At 39.8% G+C, this 24,224-nt stretch overlaps 1 protein-coding gene across 7 annotated transcripts in view; it reads right to left on the bottom strand.

Moving 5' to 3' along the window:
* The window catches only part of ARHGAP32 (Rho GTPase activating protein 32), a 208,278-nt gene that overhangs the window by 69,695 nt on the left and 114,359 nt on the right, over positions 1-24,224 (bottom strand). For all 7 annotated transcript variants that reach the window (XM_083479135.1, XM_083479138.1, XM_083479136.1 and 4 more), the window contains 3 exons: positions 13,500-13,586; positions 2,428-2,565; positions 1,016-1,108 (listed from right to left, as the gene is read on the bottom strand). In XM_083479135.1, coding sequence (XP_083335261.1) covers positions 1,016-1,108; positions 2,428-2,565; positions 13,500-13,586 — 318 coding nt within the window. The remainder of the gene's footprint in view (positions 1-1,015; positions 1,109-2,427; positions 2,566-13,499; positions 13,587-24,224) is intronic.

The following is a 24,224-nucleotide window of genomic DNA, read 5'->3' as shown; positions in this document are numbered from 1 at the left end:
ACATCACCCCCAAAATCCGTTTTTGTCCCCAATGTTCCACACACTCCTAGCATCATGGCCCTCAGGGCACTGCTCGGGAACAAATCTAAATAACAAGATCAATGTTTGCCATTTACAAGTTGCTGTACTTATTCAAATGAATAGAATAAAGGGAATTCTTAATTCTGTTCCTCAGGGCAATTCCAGGTTCTGCTTGATACCAGGCTACCTAAGGGATTGCCTCATTTCTTTCATTCCTGTCAGACAAGTGGACTCTAAGATGAGGGACTGTTGAGAATACTGTATGACCCAGTAGCATAATAAAGTTTGTACTAGAAATTGTGCTTTTAGAGTTGCAGAAGCAGCCTTCTGGAATCAGGCCCCAGCCGAAATTAGGCAGGGGCCTAACATCTTCATGTTTAGGCAGCTAATGAAAATGTTTTTGTTTAGAAATGTTTTCCCTGAACGATGACACAGTCAGCTGTGGAATATTAGCTGTACAATGGTAGACCTCTCCCCCCCCCCATTATTTCTAGAGTTTGTCTCTTTTCAAATCTCTCATGTTATCTTGTTATTTACTACTTCCATAGTCTCTTGCAGTGAGGCAGTTTATAAATATGTAAGTAAATAAATAAATAAATTTTATTTAGCGATACCACCACACTAACGGGGAGTGCAAAAGATACAGAATGCATTCCACAGGCATTTATGGAACCCTCCTTTCCCTAGAGTTGTACCCTTTATATTACCCAAATCCTTTTTTAAAAAAAAAGTCAGTGTATCATGCTTCATATATTATAAAACAATTCAGTGGTGGGGGCTTAATCCTTCTAGAATATCTGCTTCTTTGATTTTAATCTTACATGGCCCTCTGCAACTCTACTAGAATAGAGGAAATTGCTATAAGCAGCAACTTCTAGCTTTGTAACATTTTATGCTTGTGCTCCATTTGCAATTTGCAAGGTTGTAATACAAAGCATCTGACAAGCTAACAAAAACTCAGGCACATTATGCAACACATTATACCCTACAGTACCTCCATCCAGGTGAGGGCAGGACCACAGTTTATCTTGTTTCCAGCAATGGATGAGAGTCGTGACAGGTAAGCCATCAGCATCTGGGTGACAAGCTGCAGAGAGTGAGGAAGGAACAATATAATTCTGCTGATGCAGAGTATCCAAGTTTCAGACTTCAAGATGAGCCAGCCGAAGCCAACAATTTGCTGGAGAAAGCATAAAAATATTTTCCTGCCTCCTAGGATTCTGTGAACCAGGGAAGTAGAGACATAAATAATAATTGTTACGCCTTATAACCTAAAAATGTTACCAGATGAGAGACTTCTTCTCACTAGATACCTTAGATACCTTCCATTTGCCATGAATTTCATCTGCCAAAAAAAGAAGAGTATATCTCCAGTCCAAACCATGCTTTCCCGTTGGCACATCAAGTATGGCTCAGTGGATTGATTTGCTTTTCATTTTACGTGCAGACCTGAGAATTGCTGGGCAAACCATGAGGCTCCTGTTTTCTCGTAACTGGAATGCCCTTTGTAACATCAGATAACAAGTAATTTGAACATATTTTTTTGAATTGTCGCAAGGAGTAATAAAATACTATCTCTTAACTGGCCTTAAGAAAAAAGAGAACTTTCTGATAGTAAGGGTTGCTCGACAGTGGAGTAGACTCCCACAAGAGGTGGTGGACTCTCCTTCCTTGAAGTTTTTAAACAGAGGTTGGATCGTCATGTGTCATGGATGCATTGGCTGAGATTCCTGCATAGCAGGGAGTTGGACTAGATGACCCTCGGTATTCCTATGATTCTATACTGAATTAATTATTCTGAAAAAATATGCTAACAAAGCCATACAGTTGTGAAGTTGCACTTGGAGAGGCAACACTTTTTATTGCCCTTATACTTGGCATATCTTAAGAACATACCTTTTTATCGAAAGAGATTGCATACAGGGGTTTTTTAAAAAAAACTGAATTTCATAAATTTCAAAATAGTTTGTACATGATAATCCAGAGCATCACATATCTTTAAGAAAAAGTAGGGATATTCCCCATGCCTAACAGTTAAGTTTTCCTGTAAAAGTACACTCCTTTTTCTGTTCATTTCTTATAGTAAATGTTTAGAGAAATATCGAACATTGAAAATGAATTAAACTCTAATAAGCAGCACAACCCTCTCTTTCTGCTGAAAAAGCATGGTTGTAGATTTTAATAATTTGCCTACCTCTTATCTGAGCTCTTTCTTCTTGTTTGAAAGCAATGAACTGCTCCCATAGTTACAACTAAGAGCTTCCCCATATAGTTTAGATAACAATAAAATTTTCATGTTAAAAGGCAATTAAGAATAATAATAGATAATAAAAAAGCATAACAAAAAGGCAACATGCTCCTGCCTGCCCGCAGCTTCCTTAACTAGTGACAACCATAATATTTTACCTCTGGGCTGTCCTTCAAAGCATCGGAGCGGGGTAACTCCGAGAGCTGGGAGAAGCGCCGGTCATAAATACACAGGTGAAGATGCTTATCAAGCACTCTGAAATCTTCATAGCTGCGCTTCACAATCCAGCTCTTGCCCTGCAGAAGAAGGAACAGAGTACTCAGGTGTTGTTTTTGCTTCCAATTCCCTTTAGCAAGAAATGGCACTTCTAGAAGAAGCCCAAGCCAAATGCCTCTGCCGGGCTGTCAACTCTCCTAAGCAAATGAGAGTTTAAACCCATGAGGTTTAATTTTTCCTTTCAACTTTTAGCCTATGTGGAAACTGCCGAATGCCCAAATACAAAATGAACTTGGTATGTTCCTAGTGTTGCTTCACACATTTCTGAATTCACACACACAGAAACCATTGTTCCATCTGGCCCTATAATGCGAGTTCCAAGGAATGGAATCTCCCCAAAGTTGCAGGTAGGCATTTTAGAAGGTGCTCTGCCGTTGACTGTGCCATATTAAAAATTTATTTCAACCTCTTGAAAGCATATATATCCAAATATATTCTGTAAAACACAAAAAGACTAAGGCTTTGATCTGGCATTTAGTTATCAGGTAGAGCTTGAAAAGGATGAAATGAAATCATTATTGAAACTTTAATCAGAATCTAACAGTTTGCATGCCTTTAAGAGCAAATGAAACAAATGTTATGACAGCAAATAGAATATTCCCTAATTATTGTAGGGATGAATGTATTTTGCCAAATTTGCTTTTTCTGAGGCTAATTTTTATTATCTTAAAGACAGGTATCAGAAAGCAATTTGATACATACGTCCAGGACACAAATCAACATTCATATTTGAATATCAGCTCAAATCATGCATCTGTTTTCAAACAGATACACACTGTGATATCTTCTTTGACTACTGAGACATTGGAATGAAAGTTGGTGCTCAACCCCAATATCATCAAATGAAGCAACAAAAGTGAAAAAAGACAATGCAGTGAATATCTTCCTTGAAGATTACGGCAGAACCAGAGGAATTGTGCAAGTTTAGGACAGCATTCTGTAATTCAGATGTCAGCTTGATAACAGCATACATTTACAAGTGGTCCAAGTTTCCCTTGAAGATTACAGCATCACAATGAAAGGTTCAGCATTATTAATTTCAAGTTCTAGGCAGTTCAATTTCTACATCCCTTGGGGGGACTGTAATAGGATATCTGAAGCAAAACCTCTCAAACACTTCTTTTCTGCACCAATTACTCTTTATTCAAGTTTTCATATATAAGTATCTGGTGTATAGGGACGCGGGTGGCACTGTGGGTTCAACCACAGAGCCTAGGACTTGCCGATCAGAAGATTGGTGGTTTGAATCCCCACGACGGGGTGAGCTCCTGTTGCTCGGTCCTTGCTCCTGCCAACCTAGCAGTTCGAAAGCACGTCAAAGTGCAAGTAGATAAATAGGTACCGCTCCAGCAGGAAGGTAAATGGTGTTTCCGTGCGCTGCTCTGGTTCACCAGAAGCGGTTTAGTCATGCTGGCCACATGACCCGGAAGCTGTATGCCGGCTCCCTTGGCCAATAAAGTGAGATGAGCGCCGCAACCCAAGAGTCGATAACAGCTGGACCTAATGGTCAGGGGTCCCTTTATCTTATCTGGTGTATACTGATACATAAAAGGCCAATAAACCATTCATTCAACCAGAGAGCATATAAAAACTTTCCAAAAGGTATTGGTTGTGTAACATTAAGACTCAACAACACAACAGTACACAACGGTAGTAAAACAGTTGTGTGTGCATGGCTGAAATCAGGTTGCTTTTCTCCCCACAATTCAGTCTCACTAAGTACTTCTTGCAAGCTATATCCATGTATTAGATAAGTATCTGACCACTGTGTTTGCCCAGGGAAATTATTTTATGAAGCTGAAGAGGAACAAGAGCGTATAAACAAGTAACACAAGAATAATAAAGAGTTTTCAGCATCCAGCTGCAATGTTCTACTGTTTTCCTTGATTAAATCTGTATCTGAATGGCAGGCTGAAAAATATACAGCCTAAGTCTCTTGCCATTTGAAAAGGGATTTGCTTCTTCTCTCAACACTTTATTAGATTCCCATCTCTCTTTACAGCTTGTAATTTAAACAATTCACTTTCCGTCACATCCCATGTAAAATATATGATAAGAGCAAAAGGTCACAGAAAGGAAGGAGAAATAAGAGGAGACTCTGGGACTAGTGATGATTTCTGAATGTTAGAAAATTGAGTGCAATAACCTAGCATAAATCTGTAGGAGGCAGCAATATTTTAGCACCCCAACACTAAGTGGTGAAATATTTAACAGCCAACCAATGAAAAGTATGAAGCAAATGAATATGCGGCTCTTTGAAGATAACTACTGAACCAGCTAACAGCATAAATTAATGCGCTTAGCCTATCTCCATGAATGCATTATGTGCCAAATGTGTCACTTAGTGGTATAATAGCAGCTTTCACCTAGATATCCTACAATTACTCATAATACATCAATGCCAACAACAACTTTATTTGACTACTGGCATGACTCAGTTTCAGGGTGGCAAACAGGCCAACTCAAGGTCACTCAAAAAAGATGCAGTGGCAGAGCTGCAACTAGCCTGCTGGATATGCAGATGTCACATTCCTGACTAGTAGGTTTACTGCACTGTGCATGTGTGGCCCTAAAGTCTTGAGAGGCTGGCATTAAGCAATAAATCTTCCACCTTCCTTGTAAGCAAATAACTGTTTTTGTGATGGCATGGCCTGACTCAGGTGAATTTACTGCAGAAAGGGCAGGGAGGGTTCTGCTCAGAGATTCCCAGAGTAGAAACTGTTTTTTAGCCTGTTGGTACAACTGATTATACTTCTATATCTCCTGCCCAAGGGTAGAAGATTAAAGGGGTGCTGGACGGGGTGTGAATCGTCCCTGAGAATTTTTCTCGCTCTGCTAAGGCAACAATCCCTTGTGATGTCATCTAGCGGGCTCAGGGAACAGCCCATGATATCCTGTGCTGTGTTCACCACCCTCTGTAAAGACTTTCTGTCTGTGGCTGTCAAGTCAACATACCACACTGTGATACAATATGAGAGGACACTTTCTATTATGGACTGGTAGAAGGAGGTCATCAATTGTTGTTTAATGTTGTTCTTTTGCAAGACCCTGAGAATTTAAAGGAATAAACTCTCTCCACACAACCCCCCCCCCCCCGATATACAACGAGGCTAGTTCCGCTCTCTTCCTCTGAAAGTCCAACACCATCTCCATTGTCTTGCTAATATTTAGGTGCAAGTTATTGTCTAAGCACCATGTAGATACCGTATTTTTCGCTCTATAACACGCACCCGACCATAACACGCACGTAGTTTTTAGAGGAGGAAAATCCGTAGGCATGCCACCCCTAGGCATTCCCTCCATAACACTCACAGACATTTCCCCTTACTTTTTAGGAGGAAAAAAGTGAGTGTTATGGTACAAAAAATACGGTACTTTTTGAACCTCCCCCCTGTACGCTGATTCATCTACACCTGTAATTAGACCCATTATGGTAGTATCATCTGCAAACTTAATAATTGCAGTGGATAGATCAGATGAAATACAGTCATATGTATACAACAAGTACAGGTAGGGACTCAGCACACATCCCTGTGGGGTGTCAGTGCTGAGCTTCAGGGAGGTAGATGTAACAGGCCCAATCCTCACTGTTTGTGTCTGATCCCTCAGAAATACTTTAATCCAGTCACAGATGGTAGAAGAAATGTCTAGTTCCATCAGCTTTTTAATAAGAATGTCCGGAAGGATGGTATTAAAAGCCGAGCTGTAATCAATAAACAACATTCTAATATAATTCCCCATCTCTCCAGATGACTTGCTGCAAGGTGAAAGGCTGTAGCTATGGCATCATCTGTTGACCTATTTCTCCTATAGGCGAACTGGTGTTTATCAAAATCCGGCGGAAAACATAGAATCATAGAGTTGGAAGAGACCACAAGAGCCATCGAGTCCAACCCCCTGCCAAGCAGGAAACACCATCAGAGCACTCCTGACATATGGTTGTCAAGCCTCTGCTTAAAGACCTCCAAAGTAGGAGACTCCACCACACTCCTTGGCAGCAAATTCCACTGTCGAACAGCTCTTACTGTCAGGAAGTTCTTCCTAATGTTTCGGTGGAATCTTCGTTCTTGTAGTTTGGATCCATTGCTCCATGTCCGCTTCTCTGGAGCAGCAGAAAACAACCTTTCTCCCTCCTCTATGTGACATCCTTTTATATATTTGAACATGGCTATCATATCACCCCTTAACCTCCTCTTCTCCAGGCTAAACATGCCCAGCTCCCTTAGCCATTCCTCATAAGGCATCGTTTCCAGGCCTTTGACCATTTTGGTTGCCCTCCTCTGGACACGTTCCAGTTTGTCAGTGTCCTTCTTGAACTGTGGTGCCCAGAACTGGACACAGTACTCCTGGTGAGGTCTGACCAGAGCAGAATACAGAATACAGTGGCACTATTACTTCCCTTGATCTAGATGCTATACTCCTATTGATGCAGCCCAGAATTGCATTGGCTTTTTTAGCTGCCGCGTCACACTGTTGGCTCATGTCAAGTTTGTGGTCAACCAAGACTCCTAGATCCTTTTCACATGTACTGCTCTCAAGCCAGCTGTCACCCATCTTGTATTTGTCCCTCTCATTTTTTTTTGCCCAAGTGCAATACTTTACATTTCTCCCTGTTAAAATTCATCTTGTTTGTTTTGGCCCAGTTCTCTAATCTGTCAAGGTCGTTTTGAAGTGTGATCCTGTCCTCTGGGGTGTTAGCCACCCCTCCCAGTTTGGTGTCATCTGCAAATTTGATCAGGATGCCCTTGAGTCCATCATCCAAGTCGTTGATAAAGATGTTGAATAAGACCGGGCCCAAGACAGAACCCTGTGGCACCTCACTAGTCACTCTTCTCCAGGATGAAGAGGAACCATTGATAAGCACCCTTTGGGTTCGGTCAGTCAGCCAGTTACAAATCCACTGAGTGGTAGCATAGTCAAGACCACATTTTTCCTAAGGCATTGAAGGACCAATCTCTCAAAGCATTTCATCACTACAGATGTTAATGCAATAGGTCTGTAGTCATTTGGGCAGTTAGTTGCTGTTTTCTTTGGGACTGGGACAATGGTGGCTGCTTTCAAACATGATGGAACACAAGCTATTTGCATAGAGATGTTAAAAATCTTTGTTAGGACCCCTGCTAGTTGATCAGCACAGTTTTTTACCACTATCCCCAGCTCCCCATCTGGACCAGCAGCTTTACTCGGATTCACTGCCCTCAATGCAGCTTTCACTTGATGGTCATATAGAAAAAGTGGCTGAGAGTTTGTAGGCTGCCAGGCAGGAGCTAAGATACCTGATCTTTTTACCTCATAGCGGGCGAAGAAGATGTTCAGCTCCTCTGCCAACAAATCATCGGCCTTAACAGTGTTCCTTGTATTGCCCTTGTAGTTGGTGAGATGTTGCAGTCCCTTACCACACTTGTTTCATGTTGTTATCGGCTAGGCAAATTTCCAGTCCCTTTCTTAATTTGCCTTTTTCACTGCAGCCATACACAGGCCCAGCCATAAACCATGGCTTTACATATATGAGCTAATTGCACCCATTTGCTCTAGGCTTGCAAGCAGAAGGAAAAAAACCATAGTCCTTTGCTTAGCATTTAGTTTAAAACAGAGATTCATGACTTGTTTTGCTCCAAAAGGAAAAGGAAAAGAAACCAGGAGAGAATGTGGTTAACTTGTACTAAATTGACACTTAAGTGCAGCATAAAAACACCTAATTAGGTCACTTAAATAACAAGGTGCTTTAGAGTGTTCAAACCACTTCATGGACAGGGCTATCCACATTGCAGAGGACAGCCATAGCTTGTTTAAGGCCACCTACACAGTTCATAGCAGAGGTAGCCCTACAGCTCAGCTGTAGCCACTATGTTAACATTTGGCTCTAGCTGAGAAGCCAATGTATTTTCAAGTTGTGGCTGAATGCAGCCTTGCTCCATAAAGGAGGCCTACATGGACAATCAGAAATCCTGCCAAGCTAAGTCATTCACTGCAGCCCTAATTGATAGCTTGTCCTCTTAGATTTCAACAGAGATTTCCAATTTCCCTTCATATTTAAATGAAATACATTTAGATATAAGCTAATTGGTTTAACTGACACTTCTCTCTAGACACACAATGAACTGGAATTAACTGTTATCCATCTGAACCTATCCATTACAGGGAAGCACGCTCCTATGATTCTACATTTAACTGCACCATTGCAGTTCTTTCTCTAATGCCCTTCAAGGTCCTATGGTGTCTTCATTTCTAATACTTTAACTTCATTTTACTGATGGGCGTGATGATAATGACAAGCAACAAACAGGTTGCCATCTTCAAGTCACTAATGAATGCACAGCAAGGTAATATAAATCTTACGAATATCTCCATCCAAGTAAGGTTGAGACTAGTAGATCAGCCAAAGGTGATAAAGCAAAATGATACAAGAGCTATTTGACAGGAGTTAGTACTTCCATTTTGATATACCAGCATATATGGAAGCAAGAATTAATCAAATTCTGTTTCAGAAAGCCTTTCAGAACAAACTAAGGAGAAAGTGTGCATGACACCACACATTCTTGTAAGTTATTGAAATGCATGTCCTTTCATAATAAACAAACAAATATCAAAAAATCAAACATGGAGAGAATTATTCTTTATACAAATATCTTCCTCAAGCCTTTTTAAAATAACAATTTCTTTCTTCTGAAAACAAGAGGGATATTACAGTAACATATTAAAAACTTGCTACAAAATGTCAAGATGATCTCCTGCAGCACAGTCAAGTGCCATATCTAATTATAACAACATGTCATTTATTGGGCAACAGTGGTCATGGGAGGTAGAACCATTAGCCCCCTTTTCCCTCCCCACCCCTTTTTCCTTTCATGTCATGTCCTTTAGATTGTCAGCCTGTAGGCAAGTCTAGATTTAATTTATTGTACGTAAACTGCTCTAGAAGCCTTTTCAGCTGAAAGCAGGATGCAAATGCTCTGTGAGTGCATGTGTGTGGCCAAACTAAAGCCACCATATATTTAAATTAAACTTAATAGTTACAATGCAATTGGATCATGTTTGGCTTTGGTAGTACAACTGTATAAAAACACACAATGGCTGAATCCAGGTAAGTGTGCTAGATTTCACTGCAGTCAAACCAACCTACTTGGGAGCCAACCCAATCTTGCCATGTTTCTGCCTTTTGCACAGCTGTCCATCCCATGGAATACAGTATGTTTTCCAGCAACACTCCAGGTTTTTGAAAATAAAAATGGATTTTCATGTTAACAACTGCCTCCACCCCCACCCCCACATACAATGACTCCTTAGTAGGCAGAAATGGGTCAACTATGCTATGCTGGCTCATCGCCATTTTGATATATTTGTATTATCAAAATAAAATTGCAGGTGTGGTTTTTTAAAATTCTACTACTTTGGGGGATTAATAGTATTGAGTTGCCAGCCGAACCCAGAATGTTTGTCTCAAGTTTCACTTGACATGGAGCACTGCATGTGTCAAAGTATATATATTCATTGCTTCAATGTTATTGGACTGCTGTATTAATACTAAATGAGGAACAGCTCTTCTCATATGAACACATCTTTTTTTCAAAAATATATACCCTGAAAGTCATATTGCTTGAATTAGCACTTCATTTTAAACCACAGTTTACTGTTAAAATGGAAATTGCTCCCGTATCACTCCACCTCTAGCACAAGTTTAGTATTATGTCTAAACTGAGGACAGATATCTGTTCTGTTCAAACAAAAATTGTTAAGTCAAGAACATTGACTTAATGTCATGGTTTGCTTGGAACATAGCACCAAACTAAGGATTATGGCTTGCTGTTCCTGTTTGCACTAAGGTAGGAGTGATACGGGGGCCATCTGCATGTTCATGGTAAACCATAAACTATGGTTTACAACAATAAGCAAATGCTACTATTATCAGAAGAAACTAGGTGTGCTTGGTGTAAAAATGTCAAGCTACAGACTTCCCTTAAGGAACACTGCGTAAGTGTTCACAAAGCTAAGTGAAGAAAGGTGAAATAATAATGGCAACATAGCCTAACACATAACTCAGAGCACTAAAGACAAAACCAAGGAGATTAAATATAATGGTAGAGTCTAACCTGGACTTCTCTAAGCTAAAGAGGGGTTTAACATATGTCAAGCATAGGCAAACTCAGCCCTCCAGATGTTTTGGGACTACAACTCCCATAATCCCTGACCAACCCAAAACATCTGGAGGGCCGAGTTTGCCTATGCCTGACATATGTAGCGACTGCAAACAAAATATGAATTACATGAAAGAGAAAGTGCTGGTGATGATTTTCCACATCCACATCCACACCCACACGCCACAGTTTCATCTGTGAGGAAATGGAAAAAGATATGGAGAAAGTGTATTTAGGGCAACTGTAGTATAATTTGCTAGTCAATTAACTGCTGGAAGAATTTACCTCCAGGTGATTGGATTCCCAAATTTACTTAGCAGAAATGGCCTTTCCATTCATCTTTGGCCACTTACTTACTTACACACACACACACACACACACACACACACAAAATTATCTATATTTCCACCCCAATTCAGTCTACCAAAGCAGAATTCAGATATATTTGTCCACCAGGGACTGTATCTGGGAAGAGATCAGAAATAGGCTTCTGGTTTATATGCTCTTTGTCCTATTCCTCTCACCAAGGGAGGAAAGAAGCAACTGAAAAGGGAGTCCTCACACTGATTTGACCATGGGATTTGGCATCTGACCAGTAACCATCAGGTGAGGTGGGGGTGGAGTGAGGAGAAGCAGAAATTAGTGGGGGTTGGGTTTGGAGAGAAGACACTGATAAGCTCCCCAGCACTCTCTCACTTGACTCAAGCAACTCCTCAATTACCTGTAAAACAATATTTAACACCAAGGAAAAACCATGTCATAAAAACTTATTATGCACAACAACACCCCCTCCTTCCAAAATAAACATTTCCAGACTGTAACATGTTTAATGGGATTCTGCCAAGTCAGGCAGAGTTTGAGCTGGCACATTAAAGTAGCAGTGCTTGAAAGTTTTTTGTCTGGTTATCTGCTGCAGATTGAGTTGACAAACTAAAGTACTTTCAACAAGGCTACTCAGTGAAGGGAATGTAACAGGTTTTCCAGTCCAGGAGTTCTAAACAGCAGTGCTGGGATGACTCATTTCTTTTGCTTTCCACAATGCTACTTTCATTTGTAGCAAAATGCTCCTAAAGAGCTAAAACTACTGAAAAGTATATAGATTTGGGCCAAGCTAACAAGCTAGCTTCTGGATGCAATCAAAACTATTACACCATTCCAATGGCTTATTTAATCTTAGAACGCTTCAAAAACTACTGCAGCAAGCCCAATATCTGTTGTCATTTATAGTGATTATCCCATATTAATTTCCTTTCATAGCTGTTCCAACTTTTTTGACCTGATGTTGATGACTGATTCAAAAGCAATTGCCTGGGCACATTTACACAGGCCATCAGACTTTATAGAACAGAGTTGGGAACACAGGAAATATGTGTTGTGCTAGATACTGCATGTATTTTAATTGTATATATTGTACTTCATTGTATTACAGTTTGAATTCCATAGAACTCATATTATAATACAATAAAATTAATATAGAAAATAAAATATGAAAATTAAATGAGGAAGCACTGCAGACCACTCACGGAGCAATCATAATCTGTGGACCACATTTTGGGAACCCCTGAACTAAAGCATCCACAAAAATTGGCTGCATGGGTTGCCCAGGCTGCTCTAGTCCTCTGATGGCCCCACGTGTCTTAACATGGTACCAAGCACAAGCCAAATAATCCAGACATTTCTCTCTTGGTTTAAATGAGCATAACTCTTAACATGTGGACACAGCTCCTGAACTGCAGAGTCTGCTAGACAGAAAACTGGAGCTGAAGGCACATCAACTGCTCTCTGCTGAACTTGACACCACTGAGCAGGATCATTGCTGATCATGTACAGTAAGTGTGCCAACTACCATGCCCAGGATAATCATTGTGGATTCTCAGTTGATCCAGAGAACTAAGAATGCTTCACTTTGTAGTGTAACATGCAGAGTCTAGCCCTGCTTTTCACTTTGAGGAAAGGCTGTCTGGTCTCTGCCTATTCTTTGTCTTCATGCAGGTTGTTCACCTCTGATCCCACTACTCCCTACTTTACAGACTGAATAGCTGTAAAATAAAATGGTTTACGTGTGTGCTATCCTCTCAAAACCTTGTGTCTTAGAACGATTAGTAACAGCATTCTGCTTTGTTCAACTCTACAGATGAGAAATATGACCTACGCACTCAACGACTGGTATTTAGTTGAAACGCCTGCACCTCATGCAGATAGGAATAACTGCCCAGGTTTTTCAAGGTGACAACCACGGGTACAGCCTAACAGATTCCACAGGATATTGCACTAGGCAAGTAAGAGAGAATCAACAATAGGGTTAATCCACATTTTTATTTTGATCCTCAAAAGTTCTTTGCCAGGCATAGAAACAAATGCTTCAATAGGTTATATTAAGGGTCATCTGCCATCTTCAATTTCTGCCATTGTTATGCCCTGCTTCGGTCCACTGAGTAGCTTTGCTCAATGCACAAGTTTCAAAAATTAGGAAATGAGCCACAATATTCTGACAACTGAATGTTAAATTCTGAACTATCATTTCATTGGTTAGTTTAGGAATAAAAATAACCTCACTACATGTGCAATCACTACAGAGACACAAGGACACATATACGCATGAGACTGCAATTCCAGGATAAATATTGTTGCAACTGATATAGCAGAATTTTACATTTCTCATTAAAATCTCAGCATTTCTCCTGATTAAATCTTCAGTATTCCTCTTATTCCACAACGAAGAGTGGAAATGTGAAAAAGCAGGACAGCAGGATATCATATAGCACATGCAGTGTTTCATAAAAGTCATGGGGAAGGTAAAGAAAAGTCTTAATGCTTACCTGACAAGAGATCTGTACAAGATAAACTAGTTCCTTGGATTCACAACCATTCCTTGTTACTTCATTCTGTTCCTCTGGGAGCGAAAGCTACTCCAAGCAGCAATGGGGGGGAGGGGAGAGAGAGAGAGAAGATGGACCAGGTTAATTAACAAGAAGCGTAGAAAAAGAAGGAAGTTCAGGTGCACCTTGCTCTATGATGTTTTGTAGATCACGGAACTTAAACTTGTACTTTTTATCAGACAAAATATTTCACATTCCCTAGAACATAAATCTTTGTATATACTGTTTATTTTCTACACCAAACTTTTAAAAACTCAGCACGGTATGCCGATAAGACAATTCAGAGAGTTCAACACAAAATATTAAATCCCCAGTTACCAAATACTGCAAAATTCATGTTCAGAGAGACATTCACACAATCTGCTATGAATATTTATGGGAATCTTGTTGTAGCTAACCACTTCATTATATTTTAAGATGCTCAAGCAGTCTCTAAATAAAAGATGTCTAAATTTTAATGTAATTGGAGAAATTTACTGTCACATGATATTTTATGGCAGACATTTATCAAAATAAAAAGGCAATAAACACTCTATAGCAAGCATCCCGGAAGAGAGCTATATAACCTCAAATTATTCTTGAGTAGACAAAGTTGCCAGGCCTCACCTTGAAAATTCACCCAATCAGTGGGATTGGCTTCCATGAGCACACAGGTGCTCAGCCTCAGTAAAGCATCCTCCCTTGACTAGACAGAATTTCCTGAATATTAACTATTCCACTATTAGTTATGTATACCATTAACTATATATTTCATAAAGAAATGAAAAATAGATCACAGCCAAAAGAACACCTTTGCCAGACTTTTAATTTATTTTAAAAGGGAATTCAGAGCCCATTTGGAACATATCCTACTGCCCTGGGTTTGTACCATCTATTCAAAAACAACAATGCTGCACAAAATATATGAAAAGTGCACTGTATGGAACTTAAGCAGGCCAAAAACAGACTATAAAAATGAAAACATAGCATTGATTAGCAAAGACTGTGAGGACACATTCCATAATATAGGACATCTCAGTTGTGGACGATTATAATTACAATACAAGGCACACCGGACTAGGCCACTGCCTGTGTCAACCATATTTTTAAGGCTTCTCATTCCCCCACCCTTCTGAATTAACTGTGTGCAATCATTCCTAACACAGGGCTGGTCAACATCCCAGCAACATCTGGAGGGCAGTAACTCCCATCAGCCCCAGCCAGCATGACCAGGGATAATGTGAAGCCCAACAATATATAGAGGCCACTATGTTAGCTAACCTTGTACTAATGCAATAACTTAGAAAAGACCAAGAAACTAAAACAAGATACTCTAAACTCACACAGCCAGGTGTCAGGAGCTGCTGGGGTCTGAACTGGAGCCACAGAACTGTGAGGCGGCCTCAGGCTGGTCAATGGACCGTTCTGAACTGTAAGGACTCTAAAAGTCTTTCCAGTCTCAATGAAGCCTGAGCAACAACTCCTTCCAGAGCTCGGGTGCGTTCCTGTGTATCCTCTAGTTGTCCTTCATTTCTGATTTCTGGCATTGTCCTGACTGCTCCTCCTGGACTCTGGTTCCTGCTTGTTCTTTGTCTCCAATTCCAGAAGTGCTCTTTTTGTCTTCAACTCCATGGCACGCATGGCTCCCTACTCACTTCAATTTTCAGCCTATGGCTGAGCCCGACCACTAAAATGAAATAACAAAGCTACTCCTAACTACTTTAGCCACTTGCCTTCAGTAAGCATTAATTGCTAGCAGAAACATACAGGAAAAATGACGGAAAGAAGAATAAAAAGTTGTATTGAACTATAGTCAGCCACGCTTTGACAGTAAATGGAAAAGCTTATGCTTTACCTGGCAATAAACATATAATTTTATCATGGAAACTAGAAACTTTTTAAAGTTTTCCAAAATGGAGAAGTCTCAGCTTGCTACTCTGCAAGCCAAACAAAAACTTGCAGCTGGCATGACGGCTGCATATAATCCAGTATTTTATATTGGGGATGGGGGGAAGAGAATAGAGGGAGAATAAAACATTTTAAGGTTTGAGATCTACTTCATTAACTAAGGGTCAGTTCCAAAACCATTCTTCATACCTAGGAACAGTCACGGCCCTTCCAGTCACATGAGTATCTCTGTTTGCGTTAGGAGTGCAAGAACTTACGAGGAATCCTGCTTGATCAAGCCAAAGGCCCATCTAATCCAGCATAATGTTCTCACAATGGCCAACGTTTGTCCCTGAAAAAGCCCACAAGCAGGGCCCAAACAGAACAGTGTTCTCCTCACTTGTGATTCCTACAGGTATTCAGAGGCATTTTGCCTTGAACAGTGGAGGTAGAACAGAGCCATGATGGCTAGTGGCCACTGACCCTAAATACATCTACTTAAAGTAAATCCCACTGATTTATCTGAAATGATTTATGCACATCATTCTTCAGACAGCATCATGAATTAAAAATGTTTCATGTACACTGATTACATACCACTTTCTGCCAATACATCCCAATGTCTCCTGAAAAGAATTCATGATGCTCAGGCCTACAGATGTCACTTAAACTATCCTCTTCCTACAGCTCAGTGGATTATATAAACCCTTTTTCCTCAAATGAGAAAATGGGTCATTCCATTTTCACAAGCAGAGGGGTGCAAGCGACCAATTTCGTTACATGAAAAAATTGTCCAATTGCTGACAATACTAAATGAACTGTGGCTGTAGTAGAGCAATTGTTTTCATAAGATTAACATACTATCTAATATCAGATATTCTGATCAAAACAGGGAAAGCAGTGAAGTGCCAAAAGAAAAACTAAGGCTGCAGTCTTACACACAATTACCTGAAAGTAAGTCCTAATGCTACTTACAAACACAACAACGGTGCCTCTTTCTGAGCAGACAGTCCTGCATGGGACTGCATTGCAATTTTGTTATTCAACACAATATGTAATGAATAAAGCATGAAATAGATTCGATAAGAAAGCAGTTATATACAGAATTTTGTTTAAAGAGCTCTATAATAATTCAAAAAAGGACATTTTATTCAGTTTTCTAAGGCTATTTACTCCATTGTTTATACTTCAGTTCTAAACCTATCTCCATGGAATAAAATCGCTTCTGTTGCAGAGGTGCCATCCAAGCAAACATGCTCAGGATCTCACAGCCTTAAAGTGCTTTATCATCCAGAAAGTTCATGAATCTCATACTTATTTACAATGCATTCTTAGGACAGCATGTGTACATTTGTTCTGGAATTCAACGCGTTGTTTGTGAATGAGTGGTAGTGGCATAAGCAGCAAGCAACCAAAAACCAACAAAAAGAGGATGAAATGAGATTGAACACTCATCAAGGTCTCCAGGACAATTAAGCAAAAACATTTTCTATGCTGCATATATAAGCAAGCAGTGGAGACAATTTGAAATAATCTCTTCTCTCCAATCAAATTTTGAGCTATCACTGTATGAATCTCTCTCAGTTGAACAGATTTTGGGCACTCTTTTATCTGGATTCAGAGGTCCGGTTCAGGCAGAAACCATGGGTGTTTATTATGACACATAAGCCAGCATTAAACTTGTGAAGGAATGAGGTTCAGGGAAGTAGGGAGCTGCCTTTTACCAAATCAGAATATTGTTCCACCTAGTTTGGTTTTTCCAACACTGACTTGCAACTTCTCCAGCAGGACTCTTTCCAGTCCTACCTGGAGATGCCAGACTAAACCTAGGATCTTTTACATGAAAAGCATGTGCCCTACCACTAAGCTATGGGCCTTCTGAGTTAAAAGTTTCTTTTGCACTAAGGAGCAAACTATGTTTGGTTGCTGTGTTTGCAAATAGTGGTTTGTTCAAATCACAGCTTAACAAGCCAGAATATCAGTATCCTGGGTTGTTAAAAGACTGTGGCTTGGACAAATTACTATTTGCAGAGTTTGGAAACAACAACAAACATCAGAAGCAGCATATTTCTTGAAACCCAGGAAGGGTTCTCCTGTGGTTTTACAGACGCGAGCTTCACCTGTTGACATCATAACTATAGCACATCACACCCATATTTTCACCATATTTCTTTCTCCTCTGTTGAAATGTATACATATCTAAGTTTGTACTGGAAAAGCAGTCTTAAAAGTTGTGTGAAAAAGAGATCAAAGAAACAGGGCAAGAGGTGGGAGTGGGCAGTTAAAACTTAATTACTACTGAAACATATCTAAGGCATAACTTTTCTTAAAATTTATTAACGACAGTAAATGCAAGTTCCAATAAGGAAAGACAATAGGAAGATTTAGACAATATATTAGAAAAGGTTTTGACCACAATAGAACCAAAGAAGTGAGCTTTCATCACTGTGTTGCTCTGCAGAGCATCTCTGGAAATGGTTTTAATAACTACTCAGATATATAATATGTGCAATAACCTCTATGCTGTCAAACCTTTAGCCTTCAAATCCACATGATTTATACAATGAACCTTCTAAGAGGTACTAGGAAGACCCACAGAAAGAAATAAGTCTGCTACTAAGAGATGGCACCAGCAGGACTTTTCACTCTCTAATACATTCACTTCTTTAGAGCACAATCTACAATGCATCAGGATTTTTACAAACTAATTTTCAATGGAAGACATGCATCAAGGTGTCTTTCCGGCCTGCTTCTAGCACATACCGTGTGTGTGCACATTTTCACTGCCATAACCAGTAGCAGCACTTTCACATATATATGGGAGTCAGGATCAAGGCTAGTACATCATAAATGCTAGTCATGCTCAGAGTAGACTCACTGAAATTAAGACAGGTGACTAATGTAGATCCATTAATTTAAACAGGCCTACTTCTGAGTAGATGTTAGTTGAATGAAACTCATAATCTCAAATGTAGGTACATGCAGTTATCAACACCACTGCAAATTAAATTTGTTACAAATTCTAAATTTCTACTTTAAAAAAATTCAACTGCTCTTATTTCTTTGCAATATAAGAATGAAGATTAAAAACAATACTTGAGGGTGTATGAAGTGCTGAAATTCTTTTGTTAAATTACTTAATATTTTATTATAACTTATTTTAATACATTGGTTACATTTCAAAACTGCAGATACAGAGGTTAATAAAATGCACATATTTACTTAATAACCACATTTAAATGTTGCCACTCTCAAAATGCTTCCCCAGCTGTTTGTGCAGTTAAGCCCTTACATACCGCAAAAATAAAAATAAAAAAATCCTTTAAGAGCAGCCCCTGCCCATACAGACTACACTTACTCTTGCTACAAATGATCGATTCTTTCCATGGCTGGAATCCGTATCCAAGGCCTAAGAGTTCCAAGGCTGTCCTTAGTTTCCCAGCAGCTAATTGAAAAAACCTTCCAGGCAAGGCATCAGCTCTGAGACACGGAAATGCCAGCGTAGCAAAAATCAAATTAAAATCCTCGCATTCTGCTTGGTCGCCCCTCTTCCTGATTCTAATGTTCCTGTGGATGAATGTGCCTATGAATAGGGACAGAAATCTCCCTCGGTAGCCCTGTTAGCCTTTTCCACAGTGCCCATTTCATGCTCAATTTGTGCTGAAGAGAAATCGGTGCTGTTCCTTTCGTTCGTTCTCTCTCTCTCTCTCTCTCTCTCTCTCTGGAAAGGTCCCACAAGACGAAGCAGGGAGCTTAACAAGTGCCAAGAGAAACAACGGCGGGAGGGAATGCATGCAAGGATAGTGTTCAAGTTAGGCATTGGGCTGGCTGCTACAACTAAGAATGCAAAAAAGTGACAGGGAGTTGCCATCAGACGTCTGCAATAAAGCACCATCTCACTCTGTTTGGTTTCCAATTCCTGCTGCTTTTCTACTGATTTTACTCTGCCTGATCTTACAAACCAGTGAAATCCCCTTGAAGTCATAAGTGCTAGAGAGAGTGCAATTCAGGCCAATATTCAGCTTCTTAACATCTATCCAAAAATCAAGCACTGCTGCTGCATGCTTCACAGATTTCTGGAAGAGAAACTAATAAAATGTGAAGGGCAAGTTTTTCTGCTGTTGAAATACAAATTGCTGCCAGAAACAGGTCCGTGCACAGCATTACTCAAATGTGCTAAGACTGCAGTGTCAGTTCATAGAAAAGATTTGTTAGGATCACATAATTAGATTAACATAAAATGCTGGGAAGGAAAAATTAGGAAGAGGAAAATTGGAAAAATCCACAGCTGTAACATCATTCAACATGCAAGCCAGGGCATCATTTTAAAAATCAAATATTTATTTCCCATCAAGGGCAGAATTAGACCCTTAATTGGATGGAATAAATGTCATCAGCAGTTATGCAATTGTAATCATTAGGACTACAATTAACGATTTCAAAAAGTATTTCTATTCCATACTTCAGTCAAGGAGGGTTTTAGAATGCCCTTTTGGAGAAATTTGAATCTACATCAATAAAACAAACAAGCATACAACAGAAATCAGCATGGAACTGCATTAAATAATCAGATCTAAGAAGTCTCAGAACATTAAAATTTTCTCACCAAAAGAGATACCAGACTTGACTGCAAACTAATTTCACTGAGGTGCAAGACCCAGAATTGGGTGCACCACCACTAAAAAGGTCCTTACATCTAACAGTAGTAAGATCATAGATGTTATCTTATACTTTCTGCAAGAAACACACGGTGACTTATCTATTCAACCCCACCTTTCAGAATATTATTTTCAGAACAGTTAATTAATAAAAACCATTAGGACAACACAAATGTATTAAAACAATGCACAAAACATATTAAAATAACAGAAAATGTAGAATATAAATCTATAAAACAATCTTTGCAGCAGAATAAACCAGTTCACATTACATTTCAACAGGGAAAGTTAAGAAGATGTTTGCTGAATACCGAACACGTTAAGAGAGGATGTCAGGCAAGCCTCGCTGGGGAGAGCATTTCAAAAACAGAGTGTCAGACTATGCTTTGCCCCATTGGTAGCCATTGTGGTGCCCTCCAGAAGTTGCTGGACTCCATCTCCCATCATTCCTGACCACTGGCTATGCTGGAAGGGGCTGATGGGAGTTAGGAGTCTAACAACATCGAGAGGGAACCACACTGGCTACCTCTGTTCTACCCGATCTCCACCCATAGGGCTTTAGTGGGTGGGGCATCCAGAGAAGGGCCTCCAAAAAAGGAGCTCAGTAGACAGGCAAGTTTGCTGGGGAAAAGAAGTCCCTCAGGAACCTAAGTTGCAAGCCATATAGGGCTTTTAAAAAAGAAGCACCCCAGCCTTGAATGGTGCTTGAAAAAGGACCAAGTGCCAGTATAGTTTCAAAATTGACAGCATATTTTCCTTAAAATGGTCCCAGTTTGTTGTCCAACACCTCCATTCCATTCTGGGGCCAACTAAATATTTTGAGAAATATTAAAAAAACAAAACCTTGCATACGCTTGGCATGTTCATGCATGCATGTGTCCATTGTCAAAAACAACCATGCTCAGCCCAAGATTGCTGCCTGTGTGTAAACTGCCAATGGACAGCTTCAAAGCCATTGCTCTCTTAGAAAGCCATTGCTCTTTCTTAGAGATCTTTAAATTAAGACTTGTACCAGAAAGCCCTTCAAATAAGAGGGCTGTCCTCTATAAAGCAGAACACACAACCACCTTATATATGCCACATTGCAGTGGTCTTATCTGACGGTTATCAAATAATCAACAACTATGCCTTATATGGGTTTATCCTATTTTACACTCAAAATCACCGTACAAAATAGGTTGGCCTGAGATACAGTGACTGGAGCAAGGGTACCAGTGAATCTGAATTCTGGTGCTCTGTCCACTGTATTACACAGGAATACTGATTACTATTGCTAAGTCCCGCTGCTGGTTTTCATCAGGAAAAGTAAATATGCTTTCCCCCCCAACTATTTTCTTTCACATGGTAGTAGCACCAGGATGATTACTTTGACTATTATGCCTCAGCTCCCCCCAAAGGTACCAAAACTATGCAGCTAACTGCTCTTCTTTCATAACCTCACAATAACAAATCAACAAGCTAAAACAAGAATTCAACAAACATTACTAAAAGGAAAGGGGGGGTCTTCCTCCTCCCTATTACTAGAATCAAGTCTTTTTCTAATGAAATCAAAGTGTGATTTCACAAAATCATAGAATTATGGGGTCAGAAGGGATCCTGAGGGTCATCTAGTCCAACCCCCTGCCTGCAATGCAAGAATCTCAACTAAATCATACATGACAGATGGCCATCCAACCTCTGCTTAAAAACTTCCAAGAAAGGAGAGTCCACCACCTCTTGTTGGAGTCTGTTCCACTGTCAAACATCTCTTACTGTCAGAAGGTTCTTCCTGATGTTTAGCTGGCATCTCCTTTCTTGTAATTTGAATCCATTGCTTCAGGTCCTAGCTTTTGGAGCAGGAGAAAACAAGCTTGCTGCATCTTCCATGCGACAACAATTTAGCTATTTCAAGTCTCCTCTTTATCAGGGTAAACAAACCCAATTCCCTCAATTATTTTTCATTAGGCTTGGTTTCTGGACCCTTGATCATCTTGATCACCCTCTGCTGCACACACACGTGCAACATCCTTCTTGAACTGTGGTGCCCAAAATTGGACACACCTGGACAGACCAGGTGTGGTCTGAGCAAGACAGAATAGAAAGAGACTATTACTTCCCTTGATCAGGAAACTGTAAGCAGAAGTTCCGTGTCAATACCCACAAAAGAGTTAAATCAGCTCTGAAGTGGTTGCTAGGTTACCGTGCCGTCTTTGCAAGAATTTACTCCAATGAAATCATGCTTCTATCTTATGCATCATCAGAGAATGTTATCCCATGCAGTTGTGGATGGCAAAATGAGCTCAAAACCAAACAATATTGTGATTTACAGAAGCCTACTCACATAATTTTATCATTTCCGCACAGTTAGCAGATACATTCAGTGACTTTCATCACAAGATGAACATTATTTCCATATACAGGTGCACACATAGGCAGTGTTAGAAACTGAGATATTAAAGCTAGGAGCTAAATGGCACCTTGAAAACCTAAGTTATAGGCACAAGAATGGAATGTATAGGTGCACTTTTTTATAACAAGAATACAAAGCTGAAAATGAATGAACTGCATCTAAAATAGTGTGTTCATTTTTCACAGGGTCTAGTCCTTCCCTTGCTTACCCCACTAATATTCTTAAGAGGGTCTCTTCTCCAGTCTTCAGAGAGTAGCTGGAAGTGGGGAGGCAGAAAAAGGTCCTCCTTTCCTTCCACTCTGCAGTTTTAATCTGAAATCTTAGGAACAGTACTGTGCCCAGAACTCAGAAACTGCTTGCGCAAATGAAATTCACTGTTGCACAATGTGCCTAGAACAATGGGAGTTTTGAATGCTGCACATAGGATTCACCTTCATATATCTGTATTATACAGGCGATTGTCCCAACATCTAAAAACAGTAAGCGTACATGTCTTCAGACTCTAAAATATTTTATGTTACTCTTCTAATTGCAAATTCCTTTATTCCCTGCAAAACTAGCATGACTCAGAACTGCCATTTCAGCACCAAACCTAACTTTAGCCACATCAAATCTAACCAGAATATTTCAGAATAAAACCTCAGAGCAGTGGGGAGAAATCCCTGTTCCTACCAATTTCAGAGTTCAAACAACCTAGTACAGCTATTGCTTTCTATAATTAACTGTTCTATTCGCCTGCACAGAGTCAAAACAAAGTCCTAAATACGCTAAGGCTACCAGATTTTTTTCAATGAATCCGGGGACACTTTTCAACTTCAATTGGTTTTGTATGGGGAGTGATTTGTAAATCCGGGGACTGTCCCCTGGAAACAGGGACATCTGGTAACCTTAATATACACACACTTGGTGGTGGGGTTTACTAAAAGCAGTTTTTCCTTAAAAATAAAACCATATCAAATAAGGGTACAATTCATTTTTTTCAAAATATGAAAAGCTGATCTCTTAGTAGCCTGAAGCTACAATCCTATGAAGGTTCCCCTATGAATAAGTCCCACTGAACTCAGTCAGACTAACTTCTGATGAGACAAAACTATGATCAATCTGTCCATTTAATAAAAATCTTACTTCTGTGACTGGAATCTCATTTAATTTTAGAGATGAGTAAGTTTCACACAATGACTATGTTAAGACAATACAGGAAGACACAAACTATGCCTTATTGTCAGCAAGAGTACTACAACATGTTGCTAAATCCTGTCCTAGTGTGAGTAGGACAACATACCACATTTTACTTTTTATTGTATTTATTACACTTGCATAATGCCCATCTAACAAAATTATCTAGATAGGTCACAAACTATTAAAAATACAGAATACAATATTAAGTTCAAAAGATTTAAACACTAAAAGCAATTATAAAAAAGTAAAGATAAAGATGTTGTACTATTTTATTGTTGTTAGCCGCCCTGAGCCCGGCTTCAGCTGGGGAGGGCGGGATATAAATAACTTTGTTGTTGTTGTTGTTGCTGTTGTTGTTGTTGTTGTTGTTGTTCTTGTAAAGGACCCCTGACAGTTAAGTCCAGCCGCAAATGACTCTGGGGTTGCGGCGCTCATCTCGCTTTACTGGCCAAGGGAGACGACGTTTGTCCACAGACAGTTTTTCCAGGTCATGTGGCCAGCATGACTAAGACGCTTCTGGCGAAACCAGAGCAGCGCACGGAAACGCCATTTACCTTCCCGCCGGAGCGGAAC

This window comes from Podarcis liolepis (assembly GCF_965112155.1).
Source record: "Podarcis liolepis genome assembly, chromosome: 16".
Lineage (NCBI taxonomy): Eukaryota > Metazoa > Chordata > Lepidosauria > Squamata > Lacertidae > Podarcis > Podarcis liolepis.
This window is presented reverse-complemented; position numbering and strand designations above follow the sequence as displayed.